Below are 24,342 nucleotides of genomic sequence, written 5' to 3' on the forward strand. Positions count from 1 at the left end.
TCAACTGTGAGTTCAGATATAAGGAAAAATATATTAAAATGGTGACCATTTTGAATTTCAAGATGGCTGTCATGCCCAAATGGCTAAATAAAATGTTATCAGCGAGTTCATTGACCTCAAAAATATAAATAGACACAAGAATTGTGTTTCTATGTTAACTGGGACTCAGCATATATGTAAAATATCCCAAATTTATGGCCATTTTGAATTTCAAGATGGCCACCATGATCAAATCATTGAAAAAAAATGTTACCAATGGATTTCTAATTCTGGATAGTCTTAAGAATAAAAAGAAATACATTTTACTGACTTGAGCAAGAAAAAATGCAAATTTACATAACTGCCTGGACTATTAACTGGTTCCCAAACCATATCAATACGATTAACGTAACATAAGTGTTAAAAACAGTGTGGCTGATGTATTGTGCCAGTTCCTGTCTAAATTTAGATCATCGTGACAATGTCGAATGTGCAGTCTATTTACGGATGTCAAATAATAGTTAACCAGCCACAAGTTTTTAATTTGGTCTATATATCTAGGTGGGTTTTTGTTTTGTTTTGTTCTTTATTGTTTTTAATACATGTAGATGGTTGAGCAAATCTCATAATAGAAGATGCAGCTATGTTAAAAATCAGGTTAGCATGCAGCATTGGGCGACTAAAAGCCAAAGTGTGCATAAAAAGACTCCCATTTTCCAGATGCTAGGTGGAACCCTGCATACCTTGGCTGTTTTAGCATTTTTCTTTACCCATGTATTAAAAATGAGATTTAATTTAATTGTAATTTATCATAAAACATTTTTATTTACATTGTATATATTATTTTTTTAAATGTTATTTGGGTTTGTATGGGTTTAAATCTTAATGTTTTTTATATGCATTTTAACTTTATTCATTATGAAGTTAATATGCCAATTCATCGGTTTCCTTTTGACAATAACGAACTGTATACAGTAAGCACATGGTTATTATTCAACAAAGAACATTCAAGTTTTGATTTTAGCTGAGCAGTTAAATTGGAGCGCTAGCTGAAACTGAGAAGGGCCAGTAAGATTTTTCTTCAACTGGCCCAGCTGCTGGCGACCATGGTTTTCATGTTAATTTTCAACCCTGCTATGTAAAGTTACATTCTACTTCAGGCAGCCGAACTATGAAGTGGTGTTCACAACTTGTGCAGATTTCTCTCCTCCCCCACCCATGGAGCCGTGTTATGTGAGCTTGGAGTTCTCTCCAAGTATCGCATTCAACACGGCGAGAGCTCAGCAGTTGTCACTCTCATTAATAGGAGTGACAAACCTCAGCGCGTACCAAGTAGAGGAAGGAAGAGGCGACCGAAGGCTACTCGGGGGGGGGGGGGACCAAACCCGGCTGTTCAACCGCCAGGGGCTGTCCCACCTGCTCCCAAGAAGAAGGCGAGACCGACAGAGGTGACTCAGGGGAGACCAAAGCCGGTGGCTAAACAACCGGGGGCGGTCTCTTCTGTGTCGTCGCCCCATCAGCGACTCGACAGGAGCCTATGCCAGGAGTGGCCCAGGGGGGACCAAAACTGTCAGGTCCACGGACAGTGGCCATCCCTTCTGTTCCAGCACCCACGCAGATGGAGACTGGCAATATGATCATTACTGATCCACCCGCCAGTCCACAAGCACCTCCAGTTGTTGCTGTTGTCACAGCAGATGTCCAACGTGAACACAAGAGGAGAAAAGTGTCTACGGCCACCAATCACTCCCCTTGGACGATCGTGTGTGACAAGCTGCCGGCGAAATACCGTGGAGCTATCCAGGGCGACTTTACTGAGAAGTCACAGATCAACGGACCGTGGAACGATTCATCGTTGTGCCAACTTCCATCTCGCCAAGGGAAGTACCAGATCCAAGGAGTCAAGCACTCGGAGCAGGACGGGCTGTTCCGACAGGGACTTCTTAATCCGATCATGGACAATGTAATCACTACACCGCGTTCTCAAGATGGTCTTACAAGGAGATTACCAGGAAGTTATGAAGTCCTGCTACTGGAATCTACAATAAGACCTCCCGAACTTCAACTTCGAACAGCCCATCAACTCGCCATGAGTCGCTGTGCAACCTCAACTTAGGACACCAACCTGCTTTTTTGGGCTTAGTTGTAATTAAATCTTTTTGGCCGCAGTTGTAAACAGTCCAACGCAGTTATTTTGGCAGCCCGTCTAAATTGCTCAAATCACCTTAAAACCTTTTCGGTGGAGCACTCTAATTATATTGTTTGGACTTAAATGTTTGTAGCTCATTTTGATTTTCAGTCTTTGACCTAACTACTAAATTCGTATTCCAAATTCCGCCCACCTCCAACTTACTCAACCCCCTGACCTGGACCATATAGATCAGACTTTAAACTTTTAGACCTCCATTCAAAATTTTACATCGAATTTTTTTTTTTTTTTTATATTATTAAATAGTCCGATTCTCTCTTCTTTCTCTTATTTATTTTTGGACTGTCCTTCTAAAATGCCGAGCAGTCAATTCATTTTATTTTTGGCTTGTAATTTTTTTTTTTTAATCCTACTAATTTCTTTTACTAATTGTTAATTTCAAAATTTTGGCCATTTTCAAAACACTCCCCCCCCCCTCATCAATCCCAAGTCAAGCCACCGATCTTATCGGAGGTCGGATTCGGAATGGGCGTGTTCGGGGCCCTGGTGGTATACAAACAAGTTAAACTAGTTATCTATTCTATCTATCTAATTTCTTTTTGACCGCCCGATCTAATCTAGCGACCAAATTTAATGAGTAGAATTTTCTTTATTAATTATATTAATTAGAGATGCGCATCGAAATTTTAAAGGCCCACTATTTAATTTTTGGATGTAAATTTCAAAATTGTCCCCTTTATTTTATTTGTTTCTGTCCCAGAGCAAGTCACTGGCTAATCAGAGACAGGCCCCGGGATGGACATGCTTGAAACTCTAGTGGTATATGAGCATGAAAAAAATCATTCACACTCACGCACATGTAAAGTTAAATATTCTCATACTTTATAGTGTGGAGTATTATATTTCACAGATGGGATGATGTGATGATACTCATCTTCAGTCAGATTGCACTGATTACATAATCATTCTTCTACTGGAGTAAAGGGTTTTGTGTATTGTCCAGTCTCAACTTTCAGTTTGTGATTACTGAGACATAGTTTAGTAAAGTGTTTGCTATGTTCTGGATGTATGCCATGTAATAATTTTCAAATCTCAAAATTTCAACATACAATACTAAAGATATGAGAGTTTGTAAAAAGATTAGGGTACCTGGAATATACTACAAAGGCTTATTTGTGTGCAGTTATACTGAACAGATATGACTATTGTAAATAAACTTGCACAATAATATTTTATAATTCCTGAAAAATGCAATATGCCTTAGGAGTACGCACAACATATTTAAATAATTACAAGTATAAACCTATTATATTTTAATTGTGGAAGCACAGGTTTTCACCTTTTCTGTTCATTCTGCAACATGTACACACCTGAGACTTGAATTATCATCACTGTTTGGATCCTTGCTGTCTGAAGCATCAAGTCGTACCCGACGAGTAGTTAGAACAGTCTGATGCAGTCCAGGCGGCTTAATAACCAACTCCAATGGAACTGGTTTAACTCTGAAATATCCCTAAAGAAAATGTTAACAAATAATGAATTATGAAACTTTTTTATTATTATTATTATTTTTTAAATATTTTCGTGATCATATCCAATTATGGTTGACGCACACTGCCTTGGATACTGACTATCAGCATGGGCTGTCTGTCCTGAACAGAAGTCAAATGTTAGTCGATATAGTGGCTGCTGAGAGAAGTTGGTTTTTAGTGACCTTACAGGGGCAGTGAAGTCAAATATGAGCATCATGCATTGGAAACATGCATACCTGCATATACTAACAGTTTAAAAAAAAAAAGAAAAAAAAGTAACTTTAGAATTAATAAAAAACATGCAGTGTTCTCCAACCCCAGTAAGCGGCTTGTACACCCGCCAAGCTGAGAATTTGCGCCGCCAAGCTGAAGATTTTCACAGACGAGTCCGCCAAGCTGATAAAAAATGCCGCCAAGTCGAAAATCAGTCCGCTATGACGAAAAAAACTTCCGTCAGTTCTATTCACCTATCGCTATATTTAGCCTGTACTTGGACTTGGAGTATATAATAATAATATTCTAATTCAACACATTTGTAAGAACGAATCTGATTGGATCCCTGCTAAAAATTTCAGGTGGTAAAATCACCGATATACCGGTCGCAAAATGAACAAATTTAAAACCGGGCCACACACTATACAGCAGTGATAAAGCGGGAGTCGTTAAAGCCGCACACCTTAGTTCCATCCAGCGAAAATAAATTATAATTTGGTTAATCTACAAACCTGTAACACACTTAGATCACGTTTTTATCAAATGGAGTGAAAAAGCAGGTTTTATATCGATAAATACCATGGGAATCCCCATGTCCCAATTGCTTGAAATAATTTTGAAAGTTAGTATTCTGATGTCACTGGTAGATGTTGCTCGAAGCACAACAATGCCTACGTCACGACAAATTTCACAGACTTGGGGTGCGTTCTTTTCACCTCTCCTGGACATGTTCCAACTGTTCTGTCCTGGTTGTATCCCCTCTCCAGATATTGTAAGACTTAGCAAAATTATTGGTTTTAAGGGTTTGTAACGTTTTGTATTGAGACACTTACTTGTCTGAACTTTATTGTTACTGAAATTGTTCACGAACTGTGAAGAAAAATCTCACAAATGAACAACAACAAATCGGATGTTGATTGCGCTAACCGTGCACGAGAAAACAAACCGAACCAAAATGATAACGGTCACGTGGTATACCAACGTCTGTGACATTGAAATGGAAATATCCCGTCTAAAAATAGATTAGACCTTGTCTGCTGAACATTTTTTTCTCAAACGTGCGTGCGTTTTTAAGAAATACGAAAAATGCATTTTGTGGTATTACAAAAACCAGGATTACCAGGATTACCAAAAAACACTTCAGGTGAATGGAAATGTATATTCTAAATAATAAACGGTAAGTAAAGTGCAATTTTATTTGTGAAAAAATGGGTTTAATAGCAAAAAACAACGCCGTAATGGTTAACAACTAGCCGTAACTAGGGTGTGTCCCTTTAATACAAGCGGCACAATCTCAGCGGTGCAACGTAGATTGCCTCTCAACAGCTTGGATACTCTAATCCAATCAGCAAGCGGTAATTTTTGACAGACAGCCGCCCGTCACTTCATCATTAGCAATTTGCATATTATGATTTTTAGTAAATCTTAGTCCTTGCGAGTAATTGACAAGGGTCCGGGCAAATTTCATGATGGGGAATTGTCTATTGCTGGCTGTTGGCATGTTGAAAACCATAAATCGAGAATAATATTTTATGCAATGAAAGACGGTAAAATACTATCCCCAGATGCCAGGAAATCTATATCTATATGAGCTTTTGTTTTTCAAAATGTTCCGGGTGAGATTAGCTCTCTGGCCGCACACATTTAGGCCTATGATCATCTAGGCCCTACTACTTCAGCGTGACCGGTGCCGGTGCGGCAGATCATGAGATAGATTATGGTTAACTTTATTTAAATCAACTATTAAATGCCAGAAAAAAAGCACCTTTTGTGACTTAAGATTTTAAAAAAAAATCCAGTGCGAGAGGGGGCGAACCCTTTCACGAGCTCAATCACCCCCCCCCCCCCCCCCCCCCCCCCCCCCCCCCCCCGTCGTGGACTTCGGCCACATGTCGCCAACCTGGTCGTATAAAAGTTGGAGAACACTGAACATGATTATTCCTGCTAACTAAGGGCAGCCATTTTGTTTCTTTTTCATCACATCCGGTTTTCAGATAACCAATATGTCAATCGTGTGGTTTTAGTGTTTACACGAAACGACAATCTAATTAAAATTAGCTCCACTATTACATGTGGATCTAACACCAGCCAGTTGGACCTCATGTCCACCAATCAAAACCTTACTTGCAGAATCCTGCCAGTGATTTAAAACTAACAACACTGCATAGTCCCCAATGTCCAGGTAACATTTCGTCTGTAAATAATAATTTAAATATTGACCAATCACACTTCGCCTTTTATAACGTTATTTGGGAGCATACAAATTCAAAAAATATCGGGCGAGTCTATTTTAGTGGCCGCAGTACAGTGAACCATACCAATACGTACGGGGTGGGTTATCAGTCTTCAATTTTACATTAAAAATAATTTATTTATTTATAATTTATTTATTTTTTTAATCAGTCTTCAGTTTTACATTACAAATTATTTATTTTATAAAATAAAACATGTTTTAAGGCATTCATAATTTACACGAAACATGTCATATACCCTCAGGATAATTCGGAATGTTTTCAAATTACCGATAATTAAAGGTAGGAGAATGATTTATCGTAGTTGTTAAAGGGACATTCCTGAGTTTGGTGCAATGTTTAAGATGTTATCGATTAACAGAGGCTTTTAACAATTGTAATTACATATCAAATATATTTTATGCATAAAATATTAGTGGCTGTATATTAAACATGTTTAATATTTGTACTAGGTTAAATTTCATTTTATTTTCTAAAAAAGATTTTTTTCGTACGTACGAAATTATTTGAAGACAAAATCCTCTTTGGGCTTCTTACAAATATTAAGACGACCAGAAACACATTGAAGTCACTGATATTCTAAACAAGAAAATATATTTAATATGTAAGTTTAATCGTAGAAATATTTTATTAGTCGGAAACATCTTACAATGCATCAAACTCGGGAATGTCCCTTTAACAATTTGGTTCCGACTTTACTTGTGATCCACTGTGTTAACCATAGACTTGAACTGACCATCAGGGATGTTTTTCTAAAAGATCCATCATTCAGACGTCTCGATGAAATGAGAATAAATATTTACCATATATTCCGGAACAGTGGAAAGAACAAGCGATTCATAATTGGGATACCATATCGGCTCTCTGTCACGTCGTTGGCATATGTGAACACAAAGGGAAGCAGGTTTCAATTAAGCACATCACTACCATGACATCAAAGTAATGATCATTAACTACTTCACATTATTAGTTTGCAGAAAATATGATTGAGGCAGGAAACAAAACCTGCAAACCTGATCTAAAGGCACAAGTGAAACCACTGGGTGACATATCTTTGGGCCCTAGAGCTGTATTGCAGAGTGCTGTGTCTTACTTCTCATGTCAGCCTTACCATGAAGGATCAGAGTATTCTCATAACGGATGTGCTGGATGGTCTTCAGGAATGTAAGCGAAACTTGAGCCTACTCGCTGCTTTGCCAAAGCCTGTATTCCCCTTTCTCGCTGCTTTGCCAAAGCCTGTATTTCCCTTCTCGATGCTTTGCCAGAGCCTGTATTCCACTTCTCGCTGCTTTGCCAGAGCCTGTATTCCCCTTCTGGTTGCTTTGCCAAAGCCTGTATTCCCCTTCTCGCTGCTTTGGCAGAGCCTGTATTCCCCTTCTGGTTGCTTTGCCAGAGCCTGTATTCCCCTTCTCGATGCTTTGCCAGAGCCTGTATTCCACTTCTCGCTGCTTTGCCAGAGCCTGAATTCTTCTTCTCGCTGCTTTGCCAGAGCCTGTATTCCCCTTCTCGCTGCTTTGCCAGAGCCTGTATTCCCCTTCTCGCTGCTTTGCCAGAGCCTGTATTCCCCTTCTCGCTGCTTTGCCAGAGCCTGTATTCCCCTTCTCGCTGCTTTGCCAGAGCCTGTATTCCCCTTCTCGCTGCTTTGCCAGAGCCTGTATTCCCCTTCTCGCTGCTTTGCCAGAGCCTGTATTCCCCTTCTCCATTCAAGTGGATGATACAGCTGATCATGCTACATGGACTGCAACAGCAACAAACTTGCCTGCCACAACACAGTTCAAAGAAAGGGCAAAATTGACAGAAACACAGAAGCAGCATGCAAACAAGTGTATGACGGAAGTGAAAGAATGCTTCGAACTAAAGAAGGTGACAGAGGGCAAAGAGAAGAGACCTCATCCCAGTGATTGTTTCTTGCAATGAACAGTGATATTAATCACTACAGGAGCCAGTCATACAGGCAATGAAAATTGCAGAGCATTCAATGTGGGATCTTGACGACATAGATTCAGGTAAGAATTGGATCCTATGGCTAATCAACTTCTGTCTTGACATTGCACTAAAAGAGCTGAATGGTTTATAGCCCTCAAAGCCACTAAATTAAAAGCCAACCGAGGGAAGGCTTCTTTCTGGAACAAACATAGCCCCATTTCCTCCTCCTAAAAGAGTCTGTGTCTGTGTGTGATCTGCTCGAGTAACACAGTGGAGAGGGGGTTCTCCACAGTCAAACAGCATCTACTTGTCTCCAGGCTGAGTGTGACACACAAACCTCTGAATGAGCTACTGTTGGTACGAACAAACTGGACCCCCATCTATGAAGTGAAACTGATCAAACACGCAGTGGGAATGTACATGAATTCTCTTGACCTCAAACATGGTCACTACATGAACACAGCTACAAAGCATTCAACAGACTTTATCTCAACTCAGCCGAACACATCAGATCTCTCCCTACCAATTTCCACACCAGCTTTGATGGTTACTGAGGCAGAGAACGAGCTACTCCAGTGGAGACGTTGAGTTTGTTGAAACTATCTGCAGCAGTGACTATGAGTGTGTAGAGGAGACTGATGAACAGTCTGAAGGGAGTTAGACACTGACAGTGATAAGTGACACTGTAACACATTCAAACAAATGGCCATTTTGTTTAGATCAACTTACATTAAAAAAAAAAAGTTGCAATATTTAAAAAAACCCTCAAAAGTATCAATTGTCAGGTTTCGAACCGACTACACCAATCGGCTCAGTTACCAAGACATCCACTTAAATAGAAGTCCAGTTAACTGCAGTTAAGAAAGTGTACTGTCAAAGTAGACTGATCCATGATGATATAATTGTGAAAGACAAAAACTTGTATTCATTGTGCCATACAGGTATGTATATTACAAATACAGTTGGAAGAAAATATATGCTTAAAAGAAACTCACTCAGGCGAATTGTGAGTATGAATCAAATGGCCGAGTTGTTTCATATGGGTCAATATTGGAAGTCCTCGGGTAATGTCACACAATTAATGCAATTTCGTTAGTTATGATCATATCACAGTCAAATTTTACTTGAGTATTTGATAATGTTCTTGCTATGGACTGAGGCGTTTTTGTCACCAAACAGTGTCGCACGATGGCGCTGAAATTAGTACCTTGTGTTGCCACCACCAGCAGCAATCACTGTGCGACATCTCCTTGGCATAGACTGAATGAATCTCTGAATCCAGGCACGTGCAGTGCAAGTGACAGTTGCGGAAGCGTCTGAGGCTCCGGGTCATGCTGGCGTACACGTCTGTCCAGTTCATCCCATAGATGTTCAATGGGGTTGAGATCTGGCGATCTTGATGGCCATGGCAGCACGTTAATGTTCTCATTCTGTAGGAAATCCATTGTTACACGTGCCATATGCGGCCTGGCATTGTCCTGCTGAAAGTTCTCTCTGTCGATCCAAAATGGGAAGCATGTGACGGCGAAGAATTTAATCCAGGTAGTGTACTGCTGTCAGGTTGCCTTGTACGAACACAAGTTCACATCTGCTGGTGTATGAGATGGCTCCCCACATCATGACACTCTCTCCACCGAATCTGTCAACTTGGGCGATGCAGTTGTTGGCAAAACGTTCATTGTGTCATCTGTAAACCCGTTGTCGTCCATCACGTCGCTGTAGAAGGAAACGTGACTCGTCGCTAAATCATACTCGCCGCCAGTTTTCCAACTTCCACCCCTGTACATTTGTGAACCAGCGAACACGAAAATGTCGATATTGATGTCGCAGGACGAGGCCAACATACGGTCTCAAATCCCGTAAACCAGCTTCTCGAAATCAGTTCCGAATGGTTTGTGCAGACACCCTTCTCAAACCAGGTATGCATCCAGCAGTGTTCATTGCTGTGGCAGTTCGGTGACTCAAGTGCAGAAGCCGATTGTATCGATCTTGTGCTGCAGTTGTTATGCATGGTCTTCCACTTCTGGGCCGGTCTTCAGCTGATTGAAACTGCTGGTACCTGTCCCAGAGATGTGAAATGGTGCTCTGATGGACATTCATGTGGCGTGCGACTGCTGACTGCGATTCACCTAACTGAAGGCGGCCTATTGCAATGTTTCGATTTGGCAGGCTGTCTTGGCATCTTGTAACTCGTCTATGTCGAAATGGAAATGAGGCATCATTGCGAGCATTGCAGCCTTAAATACCCATCACTACCCCAATCTTTTCCCCGAGTTTCACATGCATTCGCCAAAGTCTGACCAATTCACGCCGATTTCCTGCAATTGTCGCACAACGTGCCACAATGTGCATTAATTTTGTTTTTGGGTACATTTGGGCATGCTGTCCCATTCCAGGAATATTAACAAACATGGTCATTCAGCAACATTGTACAAAACCCCCGATATTTTGTAAAATCAAACACTTTTCTTCTTTCCCTATCACCTTTGCGTTTCTTTCTTGACAAGAGTACCGTATTTGACCGGAAATAAGCCCATGTCTTTGAATAAGCCCCCCTTCGTTTTGATAGCATTTAAGAAATTAGGCCCTCATTCGTAAATAAGCCCACCCCCAACTTTGTCACCTTATAAATAACATGAAATTGCAAGTTTGTCAAAGTTCATTTAAAAGGTCATACCTCCTGCAGATAATTAAACACAAATGTATCACAATATTTTACCACCAGTGAGATTTAGCAGTCTAACAATAACAGTGTGTAACATTGTTTTCAATTTCATGCTTGCAGTATTTCTCTTAAGTATCCAAGCTCAAGTATGAACTAAAAACCAATGTCTATTTTTACCACCACACTGGGTCCGCAGTTAATGCTAATTAAGCAAATACCTTATTCTGATTGGCTAAGAACAATGACCTTAGATTGACAATTCTTTGTAGTGTAAGCTGGCTGCCTGCGTCAGAAAATGTATGTATACGCTATTGAGTTTGTTGTTAATTGCTGTTGTTTTAAGTCTTCTCAGCATTAAATTTTTGATGTAAATAAACAGCACTGGTAATTAATTGTAACATAGAAGGTGTGTTTCTGATAATTAGATACTAGTAAAAAAAAAAAACAATTTAATTAATAAACAATTATTATTTATTAATAACAAATGGAACACTAATTAATAGATGTGCTACTGAACGTTTTTTGTTTTCTTCCTAGTTCATTTAAGTATTGTTATTTATTTTAATAATTATTATTTAAAAAAATTTCAACAAAACTGGCCCCTTGTCTGGGAATAAGCCCACCCCATGCTAAGCTCACAATGAGTTGTCTTGGCCCCCTGGGCTTATTTCCGGTCAAATAGGGTATATATTATTTTTCAATACAAAATAAACCACCATTGTCAAAGTGTTGAAATAAATGTATTATGTTTTGTACATAAATTAACCCACGTACCGAAATAATAATCGGAGTGTTTTCTTGCTTAATTGGTCTTTTCTTTCTGTGGCCTGTACCTGTGGTTCCTGATCGATAGGTGTATATTTAGATGGTCCCTAGACACACTAAAAAGATCTTTTATTAAGATCACAGGGTATTGTATGATAACCGCACGGACACCCCTCAAATCGTAATGGACATTATCAGCCTTCCTGCTTTATTAGTGTAAGTAATTTTGTAAAACCCTTAATTAAGTAGACTTTCCCCATCTAAAATCACAAAACTGAAAAATTACGTAGTTTCAAAGGTATTGTGAGTGGTCGTTTTTGCTCTACCATACCCTACCAATAGGCCTAATAATATGCATTTTATCTTTGAATTTAAAAAAAAGAGAAAAATACTATAACTCCATTTCGTTTTATTGATGCAAATTGAAATATATTTAGTTAAATAGTTTATTATACTATCAAGTCATTTATGTTGTTTTACAAGTCAGGTTGATGAAAGCGAAGTGCCTTGTCGTAAATTAGAGCGTTTGTTTACACTGTGCACAGAGGAGATGGATGGAGCTGACCAGGGCTTCTAGATTATGGTAGCCCCACTCCCATGGCTAGTGATATTCAGTGTTTTTAATCACTGATCTCATGGCTAGTGATATTCAGTGTTTTTAATCACTGATCTCATGGCTAGTGATATTCAGTGTTTTTAATCACTGATCCCATGGCTAGTGATATTCAGTGTTTTTAATCACTGATCCCATGGCTAGTGATATTCAGTGTTTTTAATCACTGATCTCATGGCTAGTGATATTCAGTGTTTTTAATCACTGATCTCATGGCTAGTGATATTCAGTGTTTTTAATCACTGATCTCATGGCTAGTGATATTCAGTGTTTTTAATCACTGATCTCATGGCTAGTGATATTCAGTGTTTTTAATCACTGATCTCATGGCTAGTGATATTCAGTGTTTTTAATCACTGATCTCATGGCTAGTGATATTCAGTGTTTTTAATCACTGATCTCATGGCTAGTGATATTCAGTGTTTTTAATCACTGATCTCATGGCTAGTGATATTCAGTGTTTTTAATCACTGATCTCATGGCTAGTGGATTTTATAAAATTTCTAGAAGCCCTGCTAACATCACTTCGCCCCACAAAAATGAAACAAAATGAAACAAAATGGCTGCCCCCAGTTAGCAGGAATAATCATGTTTTTTTATTAAAGGATGGGACAATCAAGGCATTTGGACTGGTATGCATATTCAACGATATATAATGCACATTATTGCTTAATATCAACAAGTATAATTGTATAGTTAATCAATAAAACGGTTAAATGTGATGGCTATTATATATAACGGGCGCAGCCATTTTGTACCATCCCAGTGAATACGCCCTCTGGCGAGCTGGTGGTTACGTAATACCTAACGTGTCACGTCAGGAATTAGTCTTCGAACTGAAGAAACAAAACATACCTGATTTTTGCGGATGCATCGCAATATTCTGTAACAATAAGTCATCTCAGTAAGCCAGCAACAATTATATATTATTTTTAATACAAAATAAATCACCATTGTGAAAGTGTTGAAATAACTGTATTATGGCTTGTACATAAATTAACCCACGTACAGAAATAACAATCGGAGTGTTTTCTTAGTTAATTGGTCTTTTCTTTCCATGGCCTGTACCTGTGGTTCCTGACTGGCAGGTGTATATTTAGATGGTCCCTAGAAACTGTGTCTAGACACACTAAAAAGACGTGCCTCTTTTATTAAGATCACAAGGTATTGTGTGTTAACCGCACAGACACCCCTCTAATCATAATCGATCAGCCGCCCTGCTTTATTACTGTAAATAATTCTGTAAAACCCTTGATTAAGTAGACTTTTCCATCTAAAATCACAAAACTGACCAATTACGTAGTCCCCCCAAAAAGAAAATTATCACTTGGGTATCATGAGTGGTGGTTTTTGCTCAAACGTAGTATACCAATAGGCTTAATAACATGCATTTGTTTCTTTGGATTTAAAAAAAAAGAAAAACACTATAACTCCATTTTGTTCTATTGATGCAAATTGAAATATATTTAGTTAAATAGTTTATTATACTATCAAGTCATTTATGTTGTTTTACAAGTCAGGTTGATGAAATGAAGCACCTTGTTGTAAATTAGAGCATTTGTTTATACTGTACATAGAGCAGATGGACGGAGCTGACGTCACTTCGCCCCAAACTATACCACCGGACATCACAAAAAACAAACAAAATGGCTGCCCCCAGTTAGCAGGAATAAAATTACACGTTTTGCATTTGTTAAAGTGTCAGTATGTGTTGGTGGTCCGGGTATGCATCTTTCCAACACATAACACTCTTGTTTGATTTGGCCTTCCTTTAACGAGGCGACGTTTAGTGGCATACAGCGACTATTTCGCCAGTTGACCCTACCTTTAACGAGGCGACGTTTAGTGGCATACAGTGACTATTCCGCCAGTTGACCCTACCTTTAACGAGGTGACGTTTAGTGGCATACAGCGACTATTCCGCCAGTTGACCCTCCCTTTAACGAGGCGACGTTTAGTGGCATAATGTGACTATTCCGCCAGTTGACCCTCCCTTTAATGAGGCGACGTTTAGTGACATACAGCGACTATTCCGCCAGTTGACCCTCCCTTTAACGAGCCGACGTTTAGTGGTATACAGTGACTATTCCCCAGTTGACCCTCCCTTTAACGAGGCGACGTTTAGTGGTATACAGCGACCAGTTGACCCTCCTTTAATGAGGCGACGTTTAGTGGCATACAGCGACTATTTCGCCAGTTGACCCTCTCTTTAACGAGGCGACGTTTAGTGGCATACAGCGACTATTTCGCCAGTTGACCCTCCCTTTAACGAAGCGACGTTTACTGGCATACAGCAACTATTTCGCCAGTTGACCCTCCCTTTAACGAGGCGACGTTTAGTGGTATACAGTGACTATTCCCCAGTTGACCCTCCCTTTAACGAGGCGACGTTTACTGGTATACAGCGACCAGTTGACCCTGCCTTTAATGAGGCGACGTTTAGTGGCATACAGCGACTATTTCGCCAGTTGACCCTCCCTTTAACGAGGCGACCTTTAGTGGCATACAGCGACTATTCCGCCAGTTGACCCTCCCTTTAACGAGGCGACCTTTAGTGGCATACAGCGACTATTCCGCCAGTTGACCCTCCCTTTAACGAGGCGACGTTTAGTGGCATACAGCGACTATTCCGCCAGTTGACCCTCCCTTTAACGAGGCAACGTTTAGTGGCATACTACGACTATTCCGCCAGTTGACCCTCCCTTTAACGAGGCGACCTTTAGTGGCATACAGCGACTATTCCGCCAGTTGACCCTCCCTTTAACGAGGCGACCTTTAGTGGCATACAGCGACTATTTCGCCAGTTGACCCTCCCTTTAACGAGGCGACGTTTAGTGGTATACAGTGACTATTCCCCAGTTGACCCTCCCTTTAACGAGGCGACGTTTACTGGTATACAGCGACCAGTTGACCCTCCCTTTAATGAGGCGACGTTTAGTGGCATACAGCGACTATTTCGCCAGTTGACCCTCCCTTTAACGAGGCGACGTTTAGTGGCATACAGCGACTATTTCGCCAGTTGACCCTACCTTTAACGAGGCGATGTTTAGTGGCATACAGCGACTATTCCACCAGTTGACCCTCCCTTTAACGAGGCAACGTTTAGTGGCATACAGTGACTATTCCCCAGTTGACCCTCCCTTTAACGAGGCGACGTTTAGTGGCATACAGCGACTATTCCACCAGTTGACCCTCCCTTTAACGAGGCGACCTTTAGTGGCATACAGCGACTATTCCGCCAGTTGACCCTCCCTTTAACGAGGCGACCTTTAGTGGCATACAGCGACTATTCCGCCAGTTGACCCTCCCTTTAACGAGGCGACGTTTAGTGGCATACAGCGACTATTCCGCCAGTTGACCCTCCCTTTAACGAGGCGACGTTTAGTGGCATACAGCGACTATTCCGCCAGTTGACCCTCCCTTTAACGAGGCGACGTTTAGTGGCATACAGCGACTATTTCGCCAGTTGACCCTCCCTTTAACGAGGCGACGTTTAGTGGCATACAGCGACTATTTCGCCAGTTGACCCTACCTTTAACGAGGCGACGTTTAGTGGCATACAGCGACTATTCCACCAGTTGACCCTCCCTTTAACGAGGCGACGTTTACTGGCATACAGCGACTATTTCGCCAGTTGACCCTCCCTTTAACGAGGCGACGTTTAGTGGCATACAGCGACTATTTCGCCAGTTGACCCTACCTTTAACGAGGCGATGTTTAGTGGCATACAGCGACTATTCCACCAGTTGACCCTCCCTTTAACGAGGCAACGTTTAGTGGTATACAGTGACTATTCCCCAGTTGACCCTCCCTTTAACGAGGCGACGTTTAGTGGCATACAGCGACTATTCCGCCAGTTGACCCTCCCTTTAACGAGGCGACCTTTAGTGGCATACAGCGACTATTCCGCCAGTTGACCCTCCCTTTAACGAGGCGACGTTTAGTGGCATACAGCGACTATTCCGCCAGTTGACCCTCCCTTTAACGAGGCGACGTTTAGTGGCATACAGCGACTATTCCGCCAGTTGACCCTCCCTTTAACGAAGCAAAGTTTAGTGGTATACAGCGAATATTTCAACACAATTGTCCCCTAGCATGACTACTGATGATCTCTTTATATCAACTTTGGGGGGGGGGGGGGGGGGGGGGGGCAACCACATAAAATGTTTTACTTGCCAAACAAAACAATGGTCACAATATAGAAGCGTGAATAATAAACATGGATTACATGCACGCGTAAAAAAACATCACGTGGATGCGTTGCTGTAAAACAGATATTATGTTCACAGACAAGTAAACAGGCTGAGGGTTTTCAATAATTAAATTAAATGGCTCCGAGTCTGCATTGCAAACAACACCACACGACATTTGAAACATATACCAAATTTGCAGATCAACATCACGAAATGCAAAAATATGTCGTTTGGCAGGTTAGTACCAGAAGCGGATTTTGGTACTGACTCACATATAGGATTTTTTTTTCAATAGCCAAATTTGGTAAACTGGAAGTACTGTTACGGTTTTCGGGGGGGTTTTCTGTAACTAAATCCGAATTGATTCCACTACTGCTTAGTGAGTTGGCTATTATTGGAGAACATTACTACGCATACCCATTTCATCATTTCGCTACAACCAGCAGACTGGTACATTTGTTTATTCAGTTCTAAGACTAATACCTGATGTGATGCATTAAGTATTATGTAACCATCGGTTCACCAGAGGTCGGATTCACTGGGATGGAGCAAAATGGCTCTGCCAGTTATATATAATAGCTGTCATATTTGTACTGTTTTATAAATTAAATATACCGTATATCGCTGTGTATTAGCCGACTCCATGCATTAGCCGACCCCCTAGTTTCACCCTCCAAATCGGCTTTAAAATTATAGACCTTGTATATAAGCCGACCCCCCTATATAAAACTAACCAAGTCAGATGTCTGTGTGGTCTACAAAATGACAAAGTACATCTGCTTTCAAACGTCATTTGTCACAGCAAACTTATCCGGAAGCAGTAGCCGATTTCTGTTTATAGAAACGGTGTCCGGTTAATTTATTTCTCGTAAAATATAAGTACCAAGATAGCGAAATATACCTAAACATTCTTGATTGCAGCCACACGTTAAAAACACAGTGACTGTTTGCATTGTTGATTGTGCTAATCGGTCTTTTCATTACTACATGTAGTCGGCTATACCCTACCATACCCAACCACCCGTGTCGATTAATCCCAAGCCGACAAACAAAACAAATGAAGCTGGAACAATTAACGTGTTCACCGGTTTAGTAAGCAGTTTTGTAATGACACGTGACCTGCGAAGTTTTCCGAAATTGTTTTGATCGGTCACCATTTATTGTTGTTTAAACAGATAAATATTACTAAATAACTTTTAAACACCAACATTTATTAAAGATGAACATATATATACAATTTTAATATCTTTTATTTGTAATAGCTTGTGTTAAAATGCAATATTGAACCTTTATGAAAGCGGAAATGCAGAGCACAATAATGACAATAGATCGAGTCAAGCCGTGACGTCACTATTCTAACTTTACATTTCCAATAAAATGTTGACTCCTTAGATAAGCCGACCCCAGCCTTTGACTTGATAAATTTTGTATCAAAAAGTCGGCTAATACACAGCGATATACGGTACCAATATACATGTACGTGTTGATATTAAGCAACAATGTGCATTAAATATTGTTAAATATGCATACCAGTTCAAAAGCCTTGCTTAATCATTCCTTTAAATATTGCTCCTTCTCTGAAATCTTCAAAGTATCTGTCTCAATATTTATTTCAAATCATGTGTTAACGTCATATCATGTGTTCGAAGAACAACACATTTCGATAGCGACTGCAAAGACAAGAGAACCCCGGATGTCCCACTGCAGTTTTTCTGCCAGATCCTTATTAGGTCGTACATGCCCAAGAGAAACACTATACCAAATTCAAGAACAAATTCCAGGAAATGGATATCAGAAAATGTTTGTTGATGAATGTCATGGCAGAATTTTAAAAAGTTCTACAAAATAAATATTTAAATGTATACTCACACAGGTAACATTGACTTCAGAGTAGCTTTTCTTCCCATCGATGCCATCAACTTGCAGGCAGACTTTGAAATATCCACCTAAAAGTGTTTGTTTTTTCACAACTAAAACTCCATTGTCAGTGGATGAAGAAAATATCATTTCAAAGCTGTCATCACTAATACAGAAGTTGTAAGTCTCTGATTCGAAGTGGCTGAAAGTCCATTTATATTTTATTATTTCAAAGTCACTGCCACAGCCTCTTTCATTAGACACTGTGAACCGAATATCTTCCACCGTGCTGTATACACGCTTATCGAAACTCTGATGTGAAGCACCTTTGATTTCAATGTATCTTAAGCAGACATATATGAATGGTTGAGGTAAAATAACTTTAGGCACAGCGTAAGACCACTTCCAATATTCAGATTTAAACGTGAAGTATTCTCCTTTTGTAATTTTATGCACAAGTCTGGAACAGAAGTACCATTTTCTGGTTTGCTGGATTTTGAATGATTTGAAGTCAAGTCTACAGGTGATGCCACTGATGAAAATAGTGTAACTGGATGATATATCTCTAGGGGTTATTATATCAAGCCTAACCGTATCAAACAAATTAAGCTCGTCTTTATCAAACAAAACATATGCACCAGATTCAATGGCTGAAAATAAAATAAAAGCACTTAATTAAATTTTCTTAGCGTCTATACACTTTACTGCAATCTGAGAGGTGCTTACTTTTTTTCATTCTAAACTTGACGAACGGAAAAACAATTAAGCTACACCTACCCCACAACTCGGACTACTTGTCGGTAACTAATCACATTATTCAGGCAACTATATTTAGATATTTTGAAGAAAACACAAAAGATACAAAAATCAATACAAATGTACATATAGATACCACGTAATAGTGCACTTTTCATACGATAAATTAATGTCAAATGCTATAGCAGAGTAGATATATACATTGATGAAAACAGTCATCCCTAATGTAATAAGACTTAATTGGTGGCCAAAGAAATGTAGGAACATTTTGTTGTTTTCTTTTTCTTTTTTTGTCAACCATATATACTCATTTCTGCAGTATTTATAATTTATATAATTCATAGATGAATGTATTATATACATAGTAATGAAATATATAGATCTACACAAACCATAAAAGTGATATCCGGTGAAAATTTATATTTTCACTGTATTTTAGCAACCGTGAAAATATAGAAATCATATTTACTTTTTTGTAAAAGTTCATGATTAAATGATCTCCCTTTTTGTAATTTCTTCGTATTTAAGTTTGATAATTACCAATGCATCTGATTGTATTTGAAAAATAAACAAATGTAATTTAAACGACTGTACGCATAAAAAAGGGGTATAAAGTGCAATTATGATAAAATATCTAAACCGAATTGAATAGATAGATCTATGAAGTTAAATAATAATGACACAAATGTCAAGTTAAAATTTAACTGTGTTCGATTCGCTTTATTTTTGTGGGGTTCTTTTTTAGGATCACTTTGTCAGGTATGTTTGCACAGCAGTATTATTAAATCAGGGGATAGCCCTACTGTGTTTTCCGATTTGCGTCACCAATAAAACTAAATTTGCAACAGTAAAACCACCGATATACGTCCGCAAATCGGAAAAAACACAGTAGGGTTATCCCTATTCTAATTAAACTGTTTGCTGGTTGATTTTAAATAGGAAATTTTCACATTTTTAGTAAGAATAAGCATATAAACGTCACCAGCTGGGTGGTCGGACAGTTAGCGGCTTGAACATAGATGTGTAATCTGACATATTTAATCAGCCCTCGTGATTAGAGAACGACTAATAAAGAATAATATGTTCATTTCTGACATAAAAACTTCTCAGTATTTAACGACTTCTGTACATAAAAGAACGCTACAGAAATTGTCTTTATGACTACATTACAAAACAACCCTGTTCTTTGCTTAACCTATGACGTATTTCTGCCAGAAAATTTGCGACAGATATATCGGTGATTTTACCACCTGAAATGTTTAGTAGAGATCCAATCAGATTCGTTCTTACAAATGTGTTGAATTAGAATAAATGTTAATTTAATAATTACATAAAGATAATTTTTAATCAAATTTCTTTTAAAAAGTCTATAATGGTCATGTAAAAATTTTGGAAAAGTTCCATCTGAAGAAACATCATGGCGTTACATGTTTTCGATAGGATAAGCAAAAAATATTAACAAAAAGCAACAGATATTGTTAAAAATTAGGAAAGATGTATATATAAGTATTCATGGTGGGTTTTTTTATTCGAATACGATTTTTATGTCAACTTGTGATGTGTGAAAACCGTATTTTTACTCAATGCTTCGCAATTCGTGAAAATATGGTTTTCACACATCACTCGTTGACATAAAAGTCATATTCGAAAAAAAAACTATGAAATAGCCTCTATGAATTTGCAACATTTGACTGTTGCCCACAATTCTATGTGAGTATTTATGCAACACTTAAAAGCCCTCATACTGATCATCACAATGATCACTACCTGAACGGCGAGTGAGACCAAGCTTCTCCAGAGCAGTGCCACCTGAACTTTCTTCATTTACCCCACCAGATCCCTGACAGTGTAACACACCAACAGGCCCAAGTGGCCTCAATTCATCACCTGCTATTAAACTCATTATACCATGGAAAAGTCAACCATAGTAATACTGATTGTTCACAGATGGTCGCTTGGTGACATTAACATAGCAAATGAACAAATTAACATGTATGCATTGTAAGCCGAACCAGTAATTGATCCACTTTTATCACAGCATATGCCTTCAAATTTGGTGAGTTCTAATTCTGAGTCGACTGAGTTCTGAATTACACACAAAAATAGGATTTTGTTTTTGTTTTTCTAAAACAGTTTTACTCTTCTTCTTACGTCAAACTGAAATTATTTACAAAAAACATTTTTGTAGGAGGCTAATTGAAATCACCCAAATTACTTTCAATGAACCGATCCAAATGCACCAAAATGACCTCACGAAAGTGCACATTTAATTTTGAAGTTAATCCAGTGGGAAGTGTTCAAAATTCAATAGCACCACAAACACCCCGCCTCCTACTGACTCTGGTTGGGCGGCCTGTGCTCTCTTGAACTTGCCAACGCTACCAGCCCCCTCTTCCCACCCATCACACCTTTTCCTGTCCTGGACGGAGGAGATGGTGCAAGTCAACACCTGCACCCATGACAGGTGTGCACTACAACTTGCTTTGAATGTGCACGTTAAAACCTATCACCTGACCTACTATTGTACTGTCTCGAGAATGACCATGCAGTTACTGTGGTACCTATTTGTGTAACTTTTGGTTCTTGTGAGTGTAATTTATATATTCTTAACAACACAGCTTGTATCAGTACCAGATATTGCTTCAAAGTGCTCAATTGTTATTATCACGATAATTGATGATGCAATGATATAACAGGCATATAACAGTTGTGTTTATCATGCTTATTTAGATAACATAATTGTATCACTATGTCAGAATGCAAAATAACTAATGCTACATCATATTACACTGTGAAAAAATTTACCTACAAACATGTACCAATACATTGGGAGGAACACACAAAACGAAAAACAACAAGAGTAATAACGTAATATCGGGGTTTTGATACTGACCCCCTCCATCACCCCACAAGTCTTGATGATCAGCTTTGTTCTTTTTACAAGACTAATGGAACACGTTTTCTCATAAGAATGTCAAATTACACAGTATTTACTTTATACTTGATATATTTAACCAGAATTTAAAACAAATAATAATAATAAAAATAAAAATGTTATTAGAGATTTTTCTCTTTTGGTCGCCATTTTATTATATGACTGCAAAAGAACAAAAAAAATTTAAAAATAAATTTGTAGTTTTGCCAGTGGCTATTTCTGAACAATATATATATTGTCGGGCGTTGGGGGAGAGGTTTCTTCTAAACTGCCATATACCTAGTATTTATTTGTGTCTAATAATTATTAATAATAATAATAAAAAGATGTAAAAAGCTGCCGGTGCGAAACATTCGCCAGCTTGCTTTGACACCCTGAGACTGTGTTAAATATACGTTAAACCCTTTTGTTGTTTCACTGATAATATGTGGGGTTTTAAAACATTTCAAGCAAATATTTGTAACAAACTATTATAATATATTGCGATACAACAAAGCATAATTGCAATATAGTGGTTATTATTTAAATTTAATATTAATATTAAATTTTATTTGCTGGTGGGTGTATGGGAGGGGGGAGGTGTAAATGAAAGCAGAAGGGACACATTTTTTAATGAACTTTATTAATTTCAGTTTGTCATGCTAAATTATTCAGTCCATATTTTTCTTCAAGAAAATTAATATATCTACTACTTCTGGATTGAGGGCTGCCCTGTGTTGCTACAATGTCCCAGCTGTACTGAATATACCAGGGTATAATCTAGACAATTTTTTAAGGGTCCCTTTTTGGTTAATTGGGAAAAAGTAACGTTTCTCAAGAATATAACCAATACATTGACCAAATTAGTGTTCCAGTTTTATTTATCTTCATCATATACTGGTACCTGTCAAAGTTATAAAGCATTAAAAACTACACACATTTTAATTTATTTATTTAGCTATTTTAACATTAAATCAGTAAAAGTACATAAGTTTCTCAATGTCTCTTTGATTGATATTCCTAATATTTATACAATACTGAAAGTACATGTGTAATAGTTGAACAAGCATTCTGAGAGTACTGCTAAAAGCAATACATGGTTCCCTACCAGACACAATAATTTTCATATCGCCTATGTTCATGCACCATAATTACCGGTATGAAAAATGGATAAATTATGTAAGTCGCCATAAATGTCAACGCAATCTGTAACAATAAAGCAGGCTTCGAAATTCACGACGGCTCCAAGGCATTTGCCATACTGCCTTTGCCATACTGCCTTGTGCCTTTGCCGTGATGCCTCAAAAATACCAGTTACTTTACGGCTATGAATAACTGTGCCCTTTTACTTACCTGCCGTGGTGCCCCTTTTGTGTAAGTTTTTTTTTTTTAAACTTGTATAACCCTAACTTTTATTTTAAAATATTAAACATGCACGAATTCGATGTTCCTCTGTAGTGTTTTTATACAGTTTCTTGGTCATGTATTATAATTGCACATCGAACGTAACAAATGATAAATTACGGTTGAAACGTACAGCATTACGGGAAAAAAACACACCGTAAATTGCCGAAAGTTTTAACGTCGTACATTTACGGAAAAAAACGTAAATAGCCGAAAAAGAATCCCGGGGCAATAATTTTTTTCAAAATAGGCTAAACCATGCCTAGAAGAAAAAGAAGACTAAAGAAGACAAAAATTGTTAAAACTTTTTCATTATTTCAGTACAAATTATTATTATTATTATTAGCTATTTAAATGTCAGCTGCATTCAACCAGACCGAGTGGAAAAACGTCCGCTAGACTGGTTTATGCGCTTCACAATAAACCAAATGGCCACGATGAGAACCAATCAAATAGTTCACGAACATTAGACAAACGTTTGCTGGCTGGCTGTTGTTATCGATATTCTTCATGACAAATTTTGAAATTATAAAAAAAAAAGTCTGTCCCATCATTCTATAAAAAAAAATTTTTGCTATTAATTTCAGTTTTGTTTGACATAACAAGAAAAGTAAAAGTGTATTGGAAATAACAAAACAATACTAATTTTGTGTGCAATTTACAAATCAATCGGCTTAGAAATGAATAACTTGTAGTAAATTTCATAGTAATAAAAAAGGCGTTTCCTGTTTATTAGCCTATTGAACAGACCCATGTTAAAATCACCCAAATTAATTTATTCCCAATTAACTGAAACACTGAAATAAATGTGAACTGTTTAATGTTTGTGGTTATTCTTGAATATTCCATTTATTTATTTATTACCCATGCTCAGCAGTTGATAGGCCTATACATCACTGGCATAGGAAGCGGGGATGGGAGTACTTTGTAGCAGCATCGATGGTTTATATATTAATTTTATACGTGTGTCTGTGTGCCCACCCACCCCACTTTTTGGTATCTTCCTACAGGCTACACCCGTGTATATTAACAAATTTTGGGTACTAGGCCTAAGCAGTAGCCAACAACAAAAATTGTACGTCTTCTTCAAATGACCTTCACCTTTGCATGTGGAAAAAAACGCG

The 24,342-nt window shown here is 38.5% G+C and overlaps 1 protein-coding gene across 3 annotated transcripts in view; it reads right to left on the reverse strand.

Moving 5' to 3' along the window:
* The window catches only part of LOC121383076 (polycystic kidney disease protein 1-like 2), a 307,953-nt gene that overhangs the window by 268,191 nt on the left and 15,420 nt on the right, over positions 1-24,342 (reverse strand). For all 3 annotated transcript variants that reach the window (XR_005959252.1, XM_041512850.1, XM_041512851.1), the window contains exons 4-5: positions 18,157-18,794; positions 3,499-3,641 (exon numbers count right to left, since the gene is read on the reverse strand). Coding sequence is in view for 2 of the 3 variants with exons in the window: in XM_041512850.1 (XP_041368784.1) it covers positions 3,499-3,641; positions 18,157-18,794 (781 nt within the window). In the remaining variant the exon portion in view is untranslated. The remainder of the gene's footprint in view (positions 1-3,498; positions 3,642-18,156; positions 18,795-24,342) is intronic.

This window comes from Gigantopelta aegis, chromosome 10, assembly GCF_016097555.1.
Source record: "Gigantopelta aegis isolate Gae_Host chromosome 10, Gae_host_genome, whole genome shotgun sequence".
In the NCBI taxonomy this organism is placed as follows: Eukaryota; Metazoa; Mollusca; class Gastropoda; order Neomphalida; family Peltospiridae; genus Gigantopelta; species Gigantopelta aegis.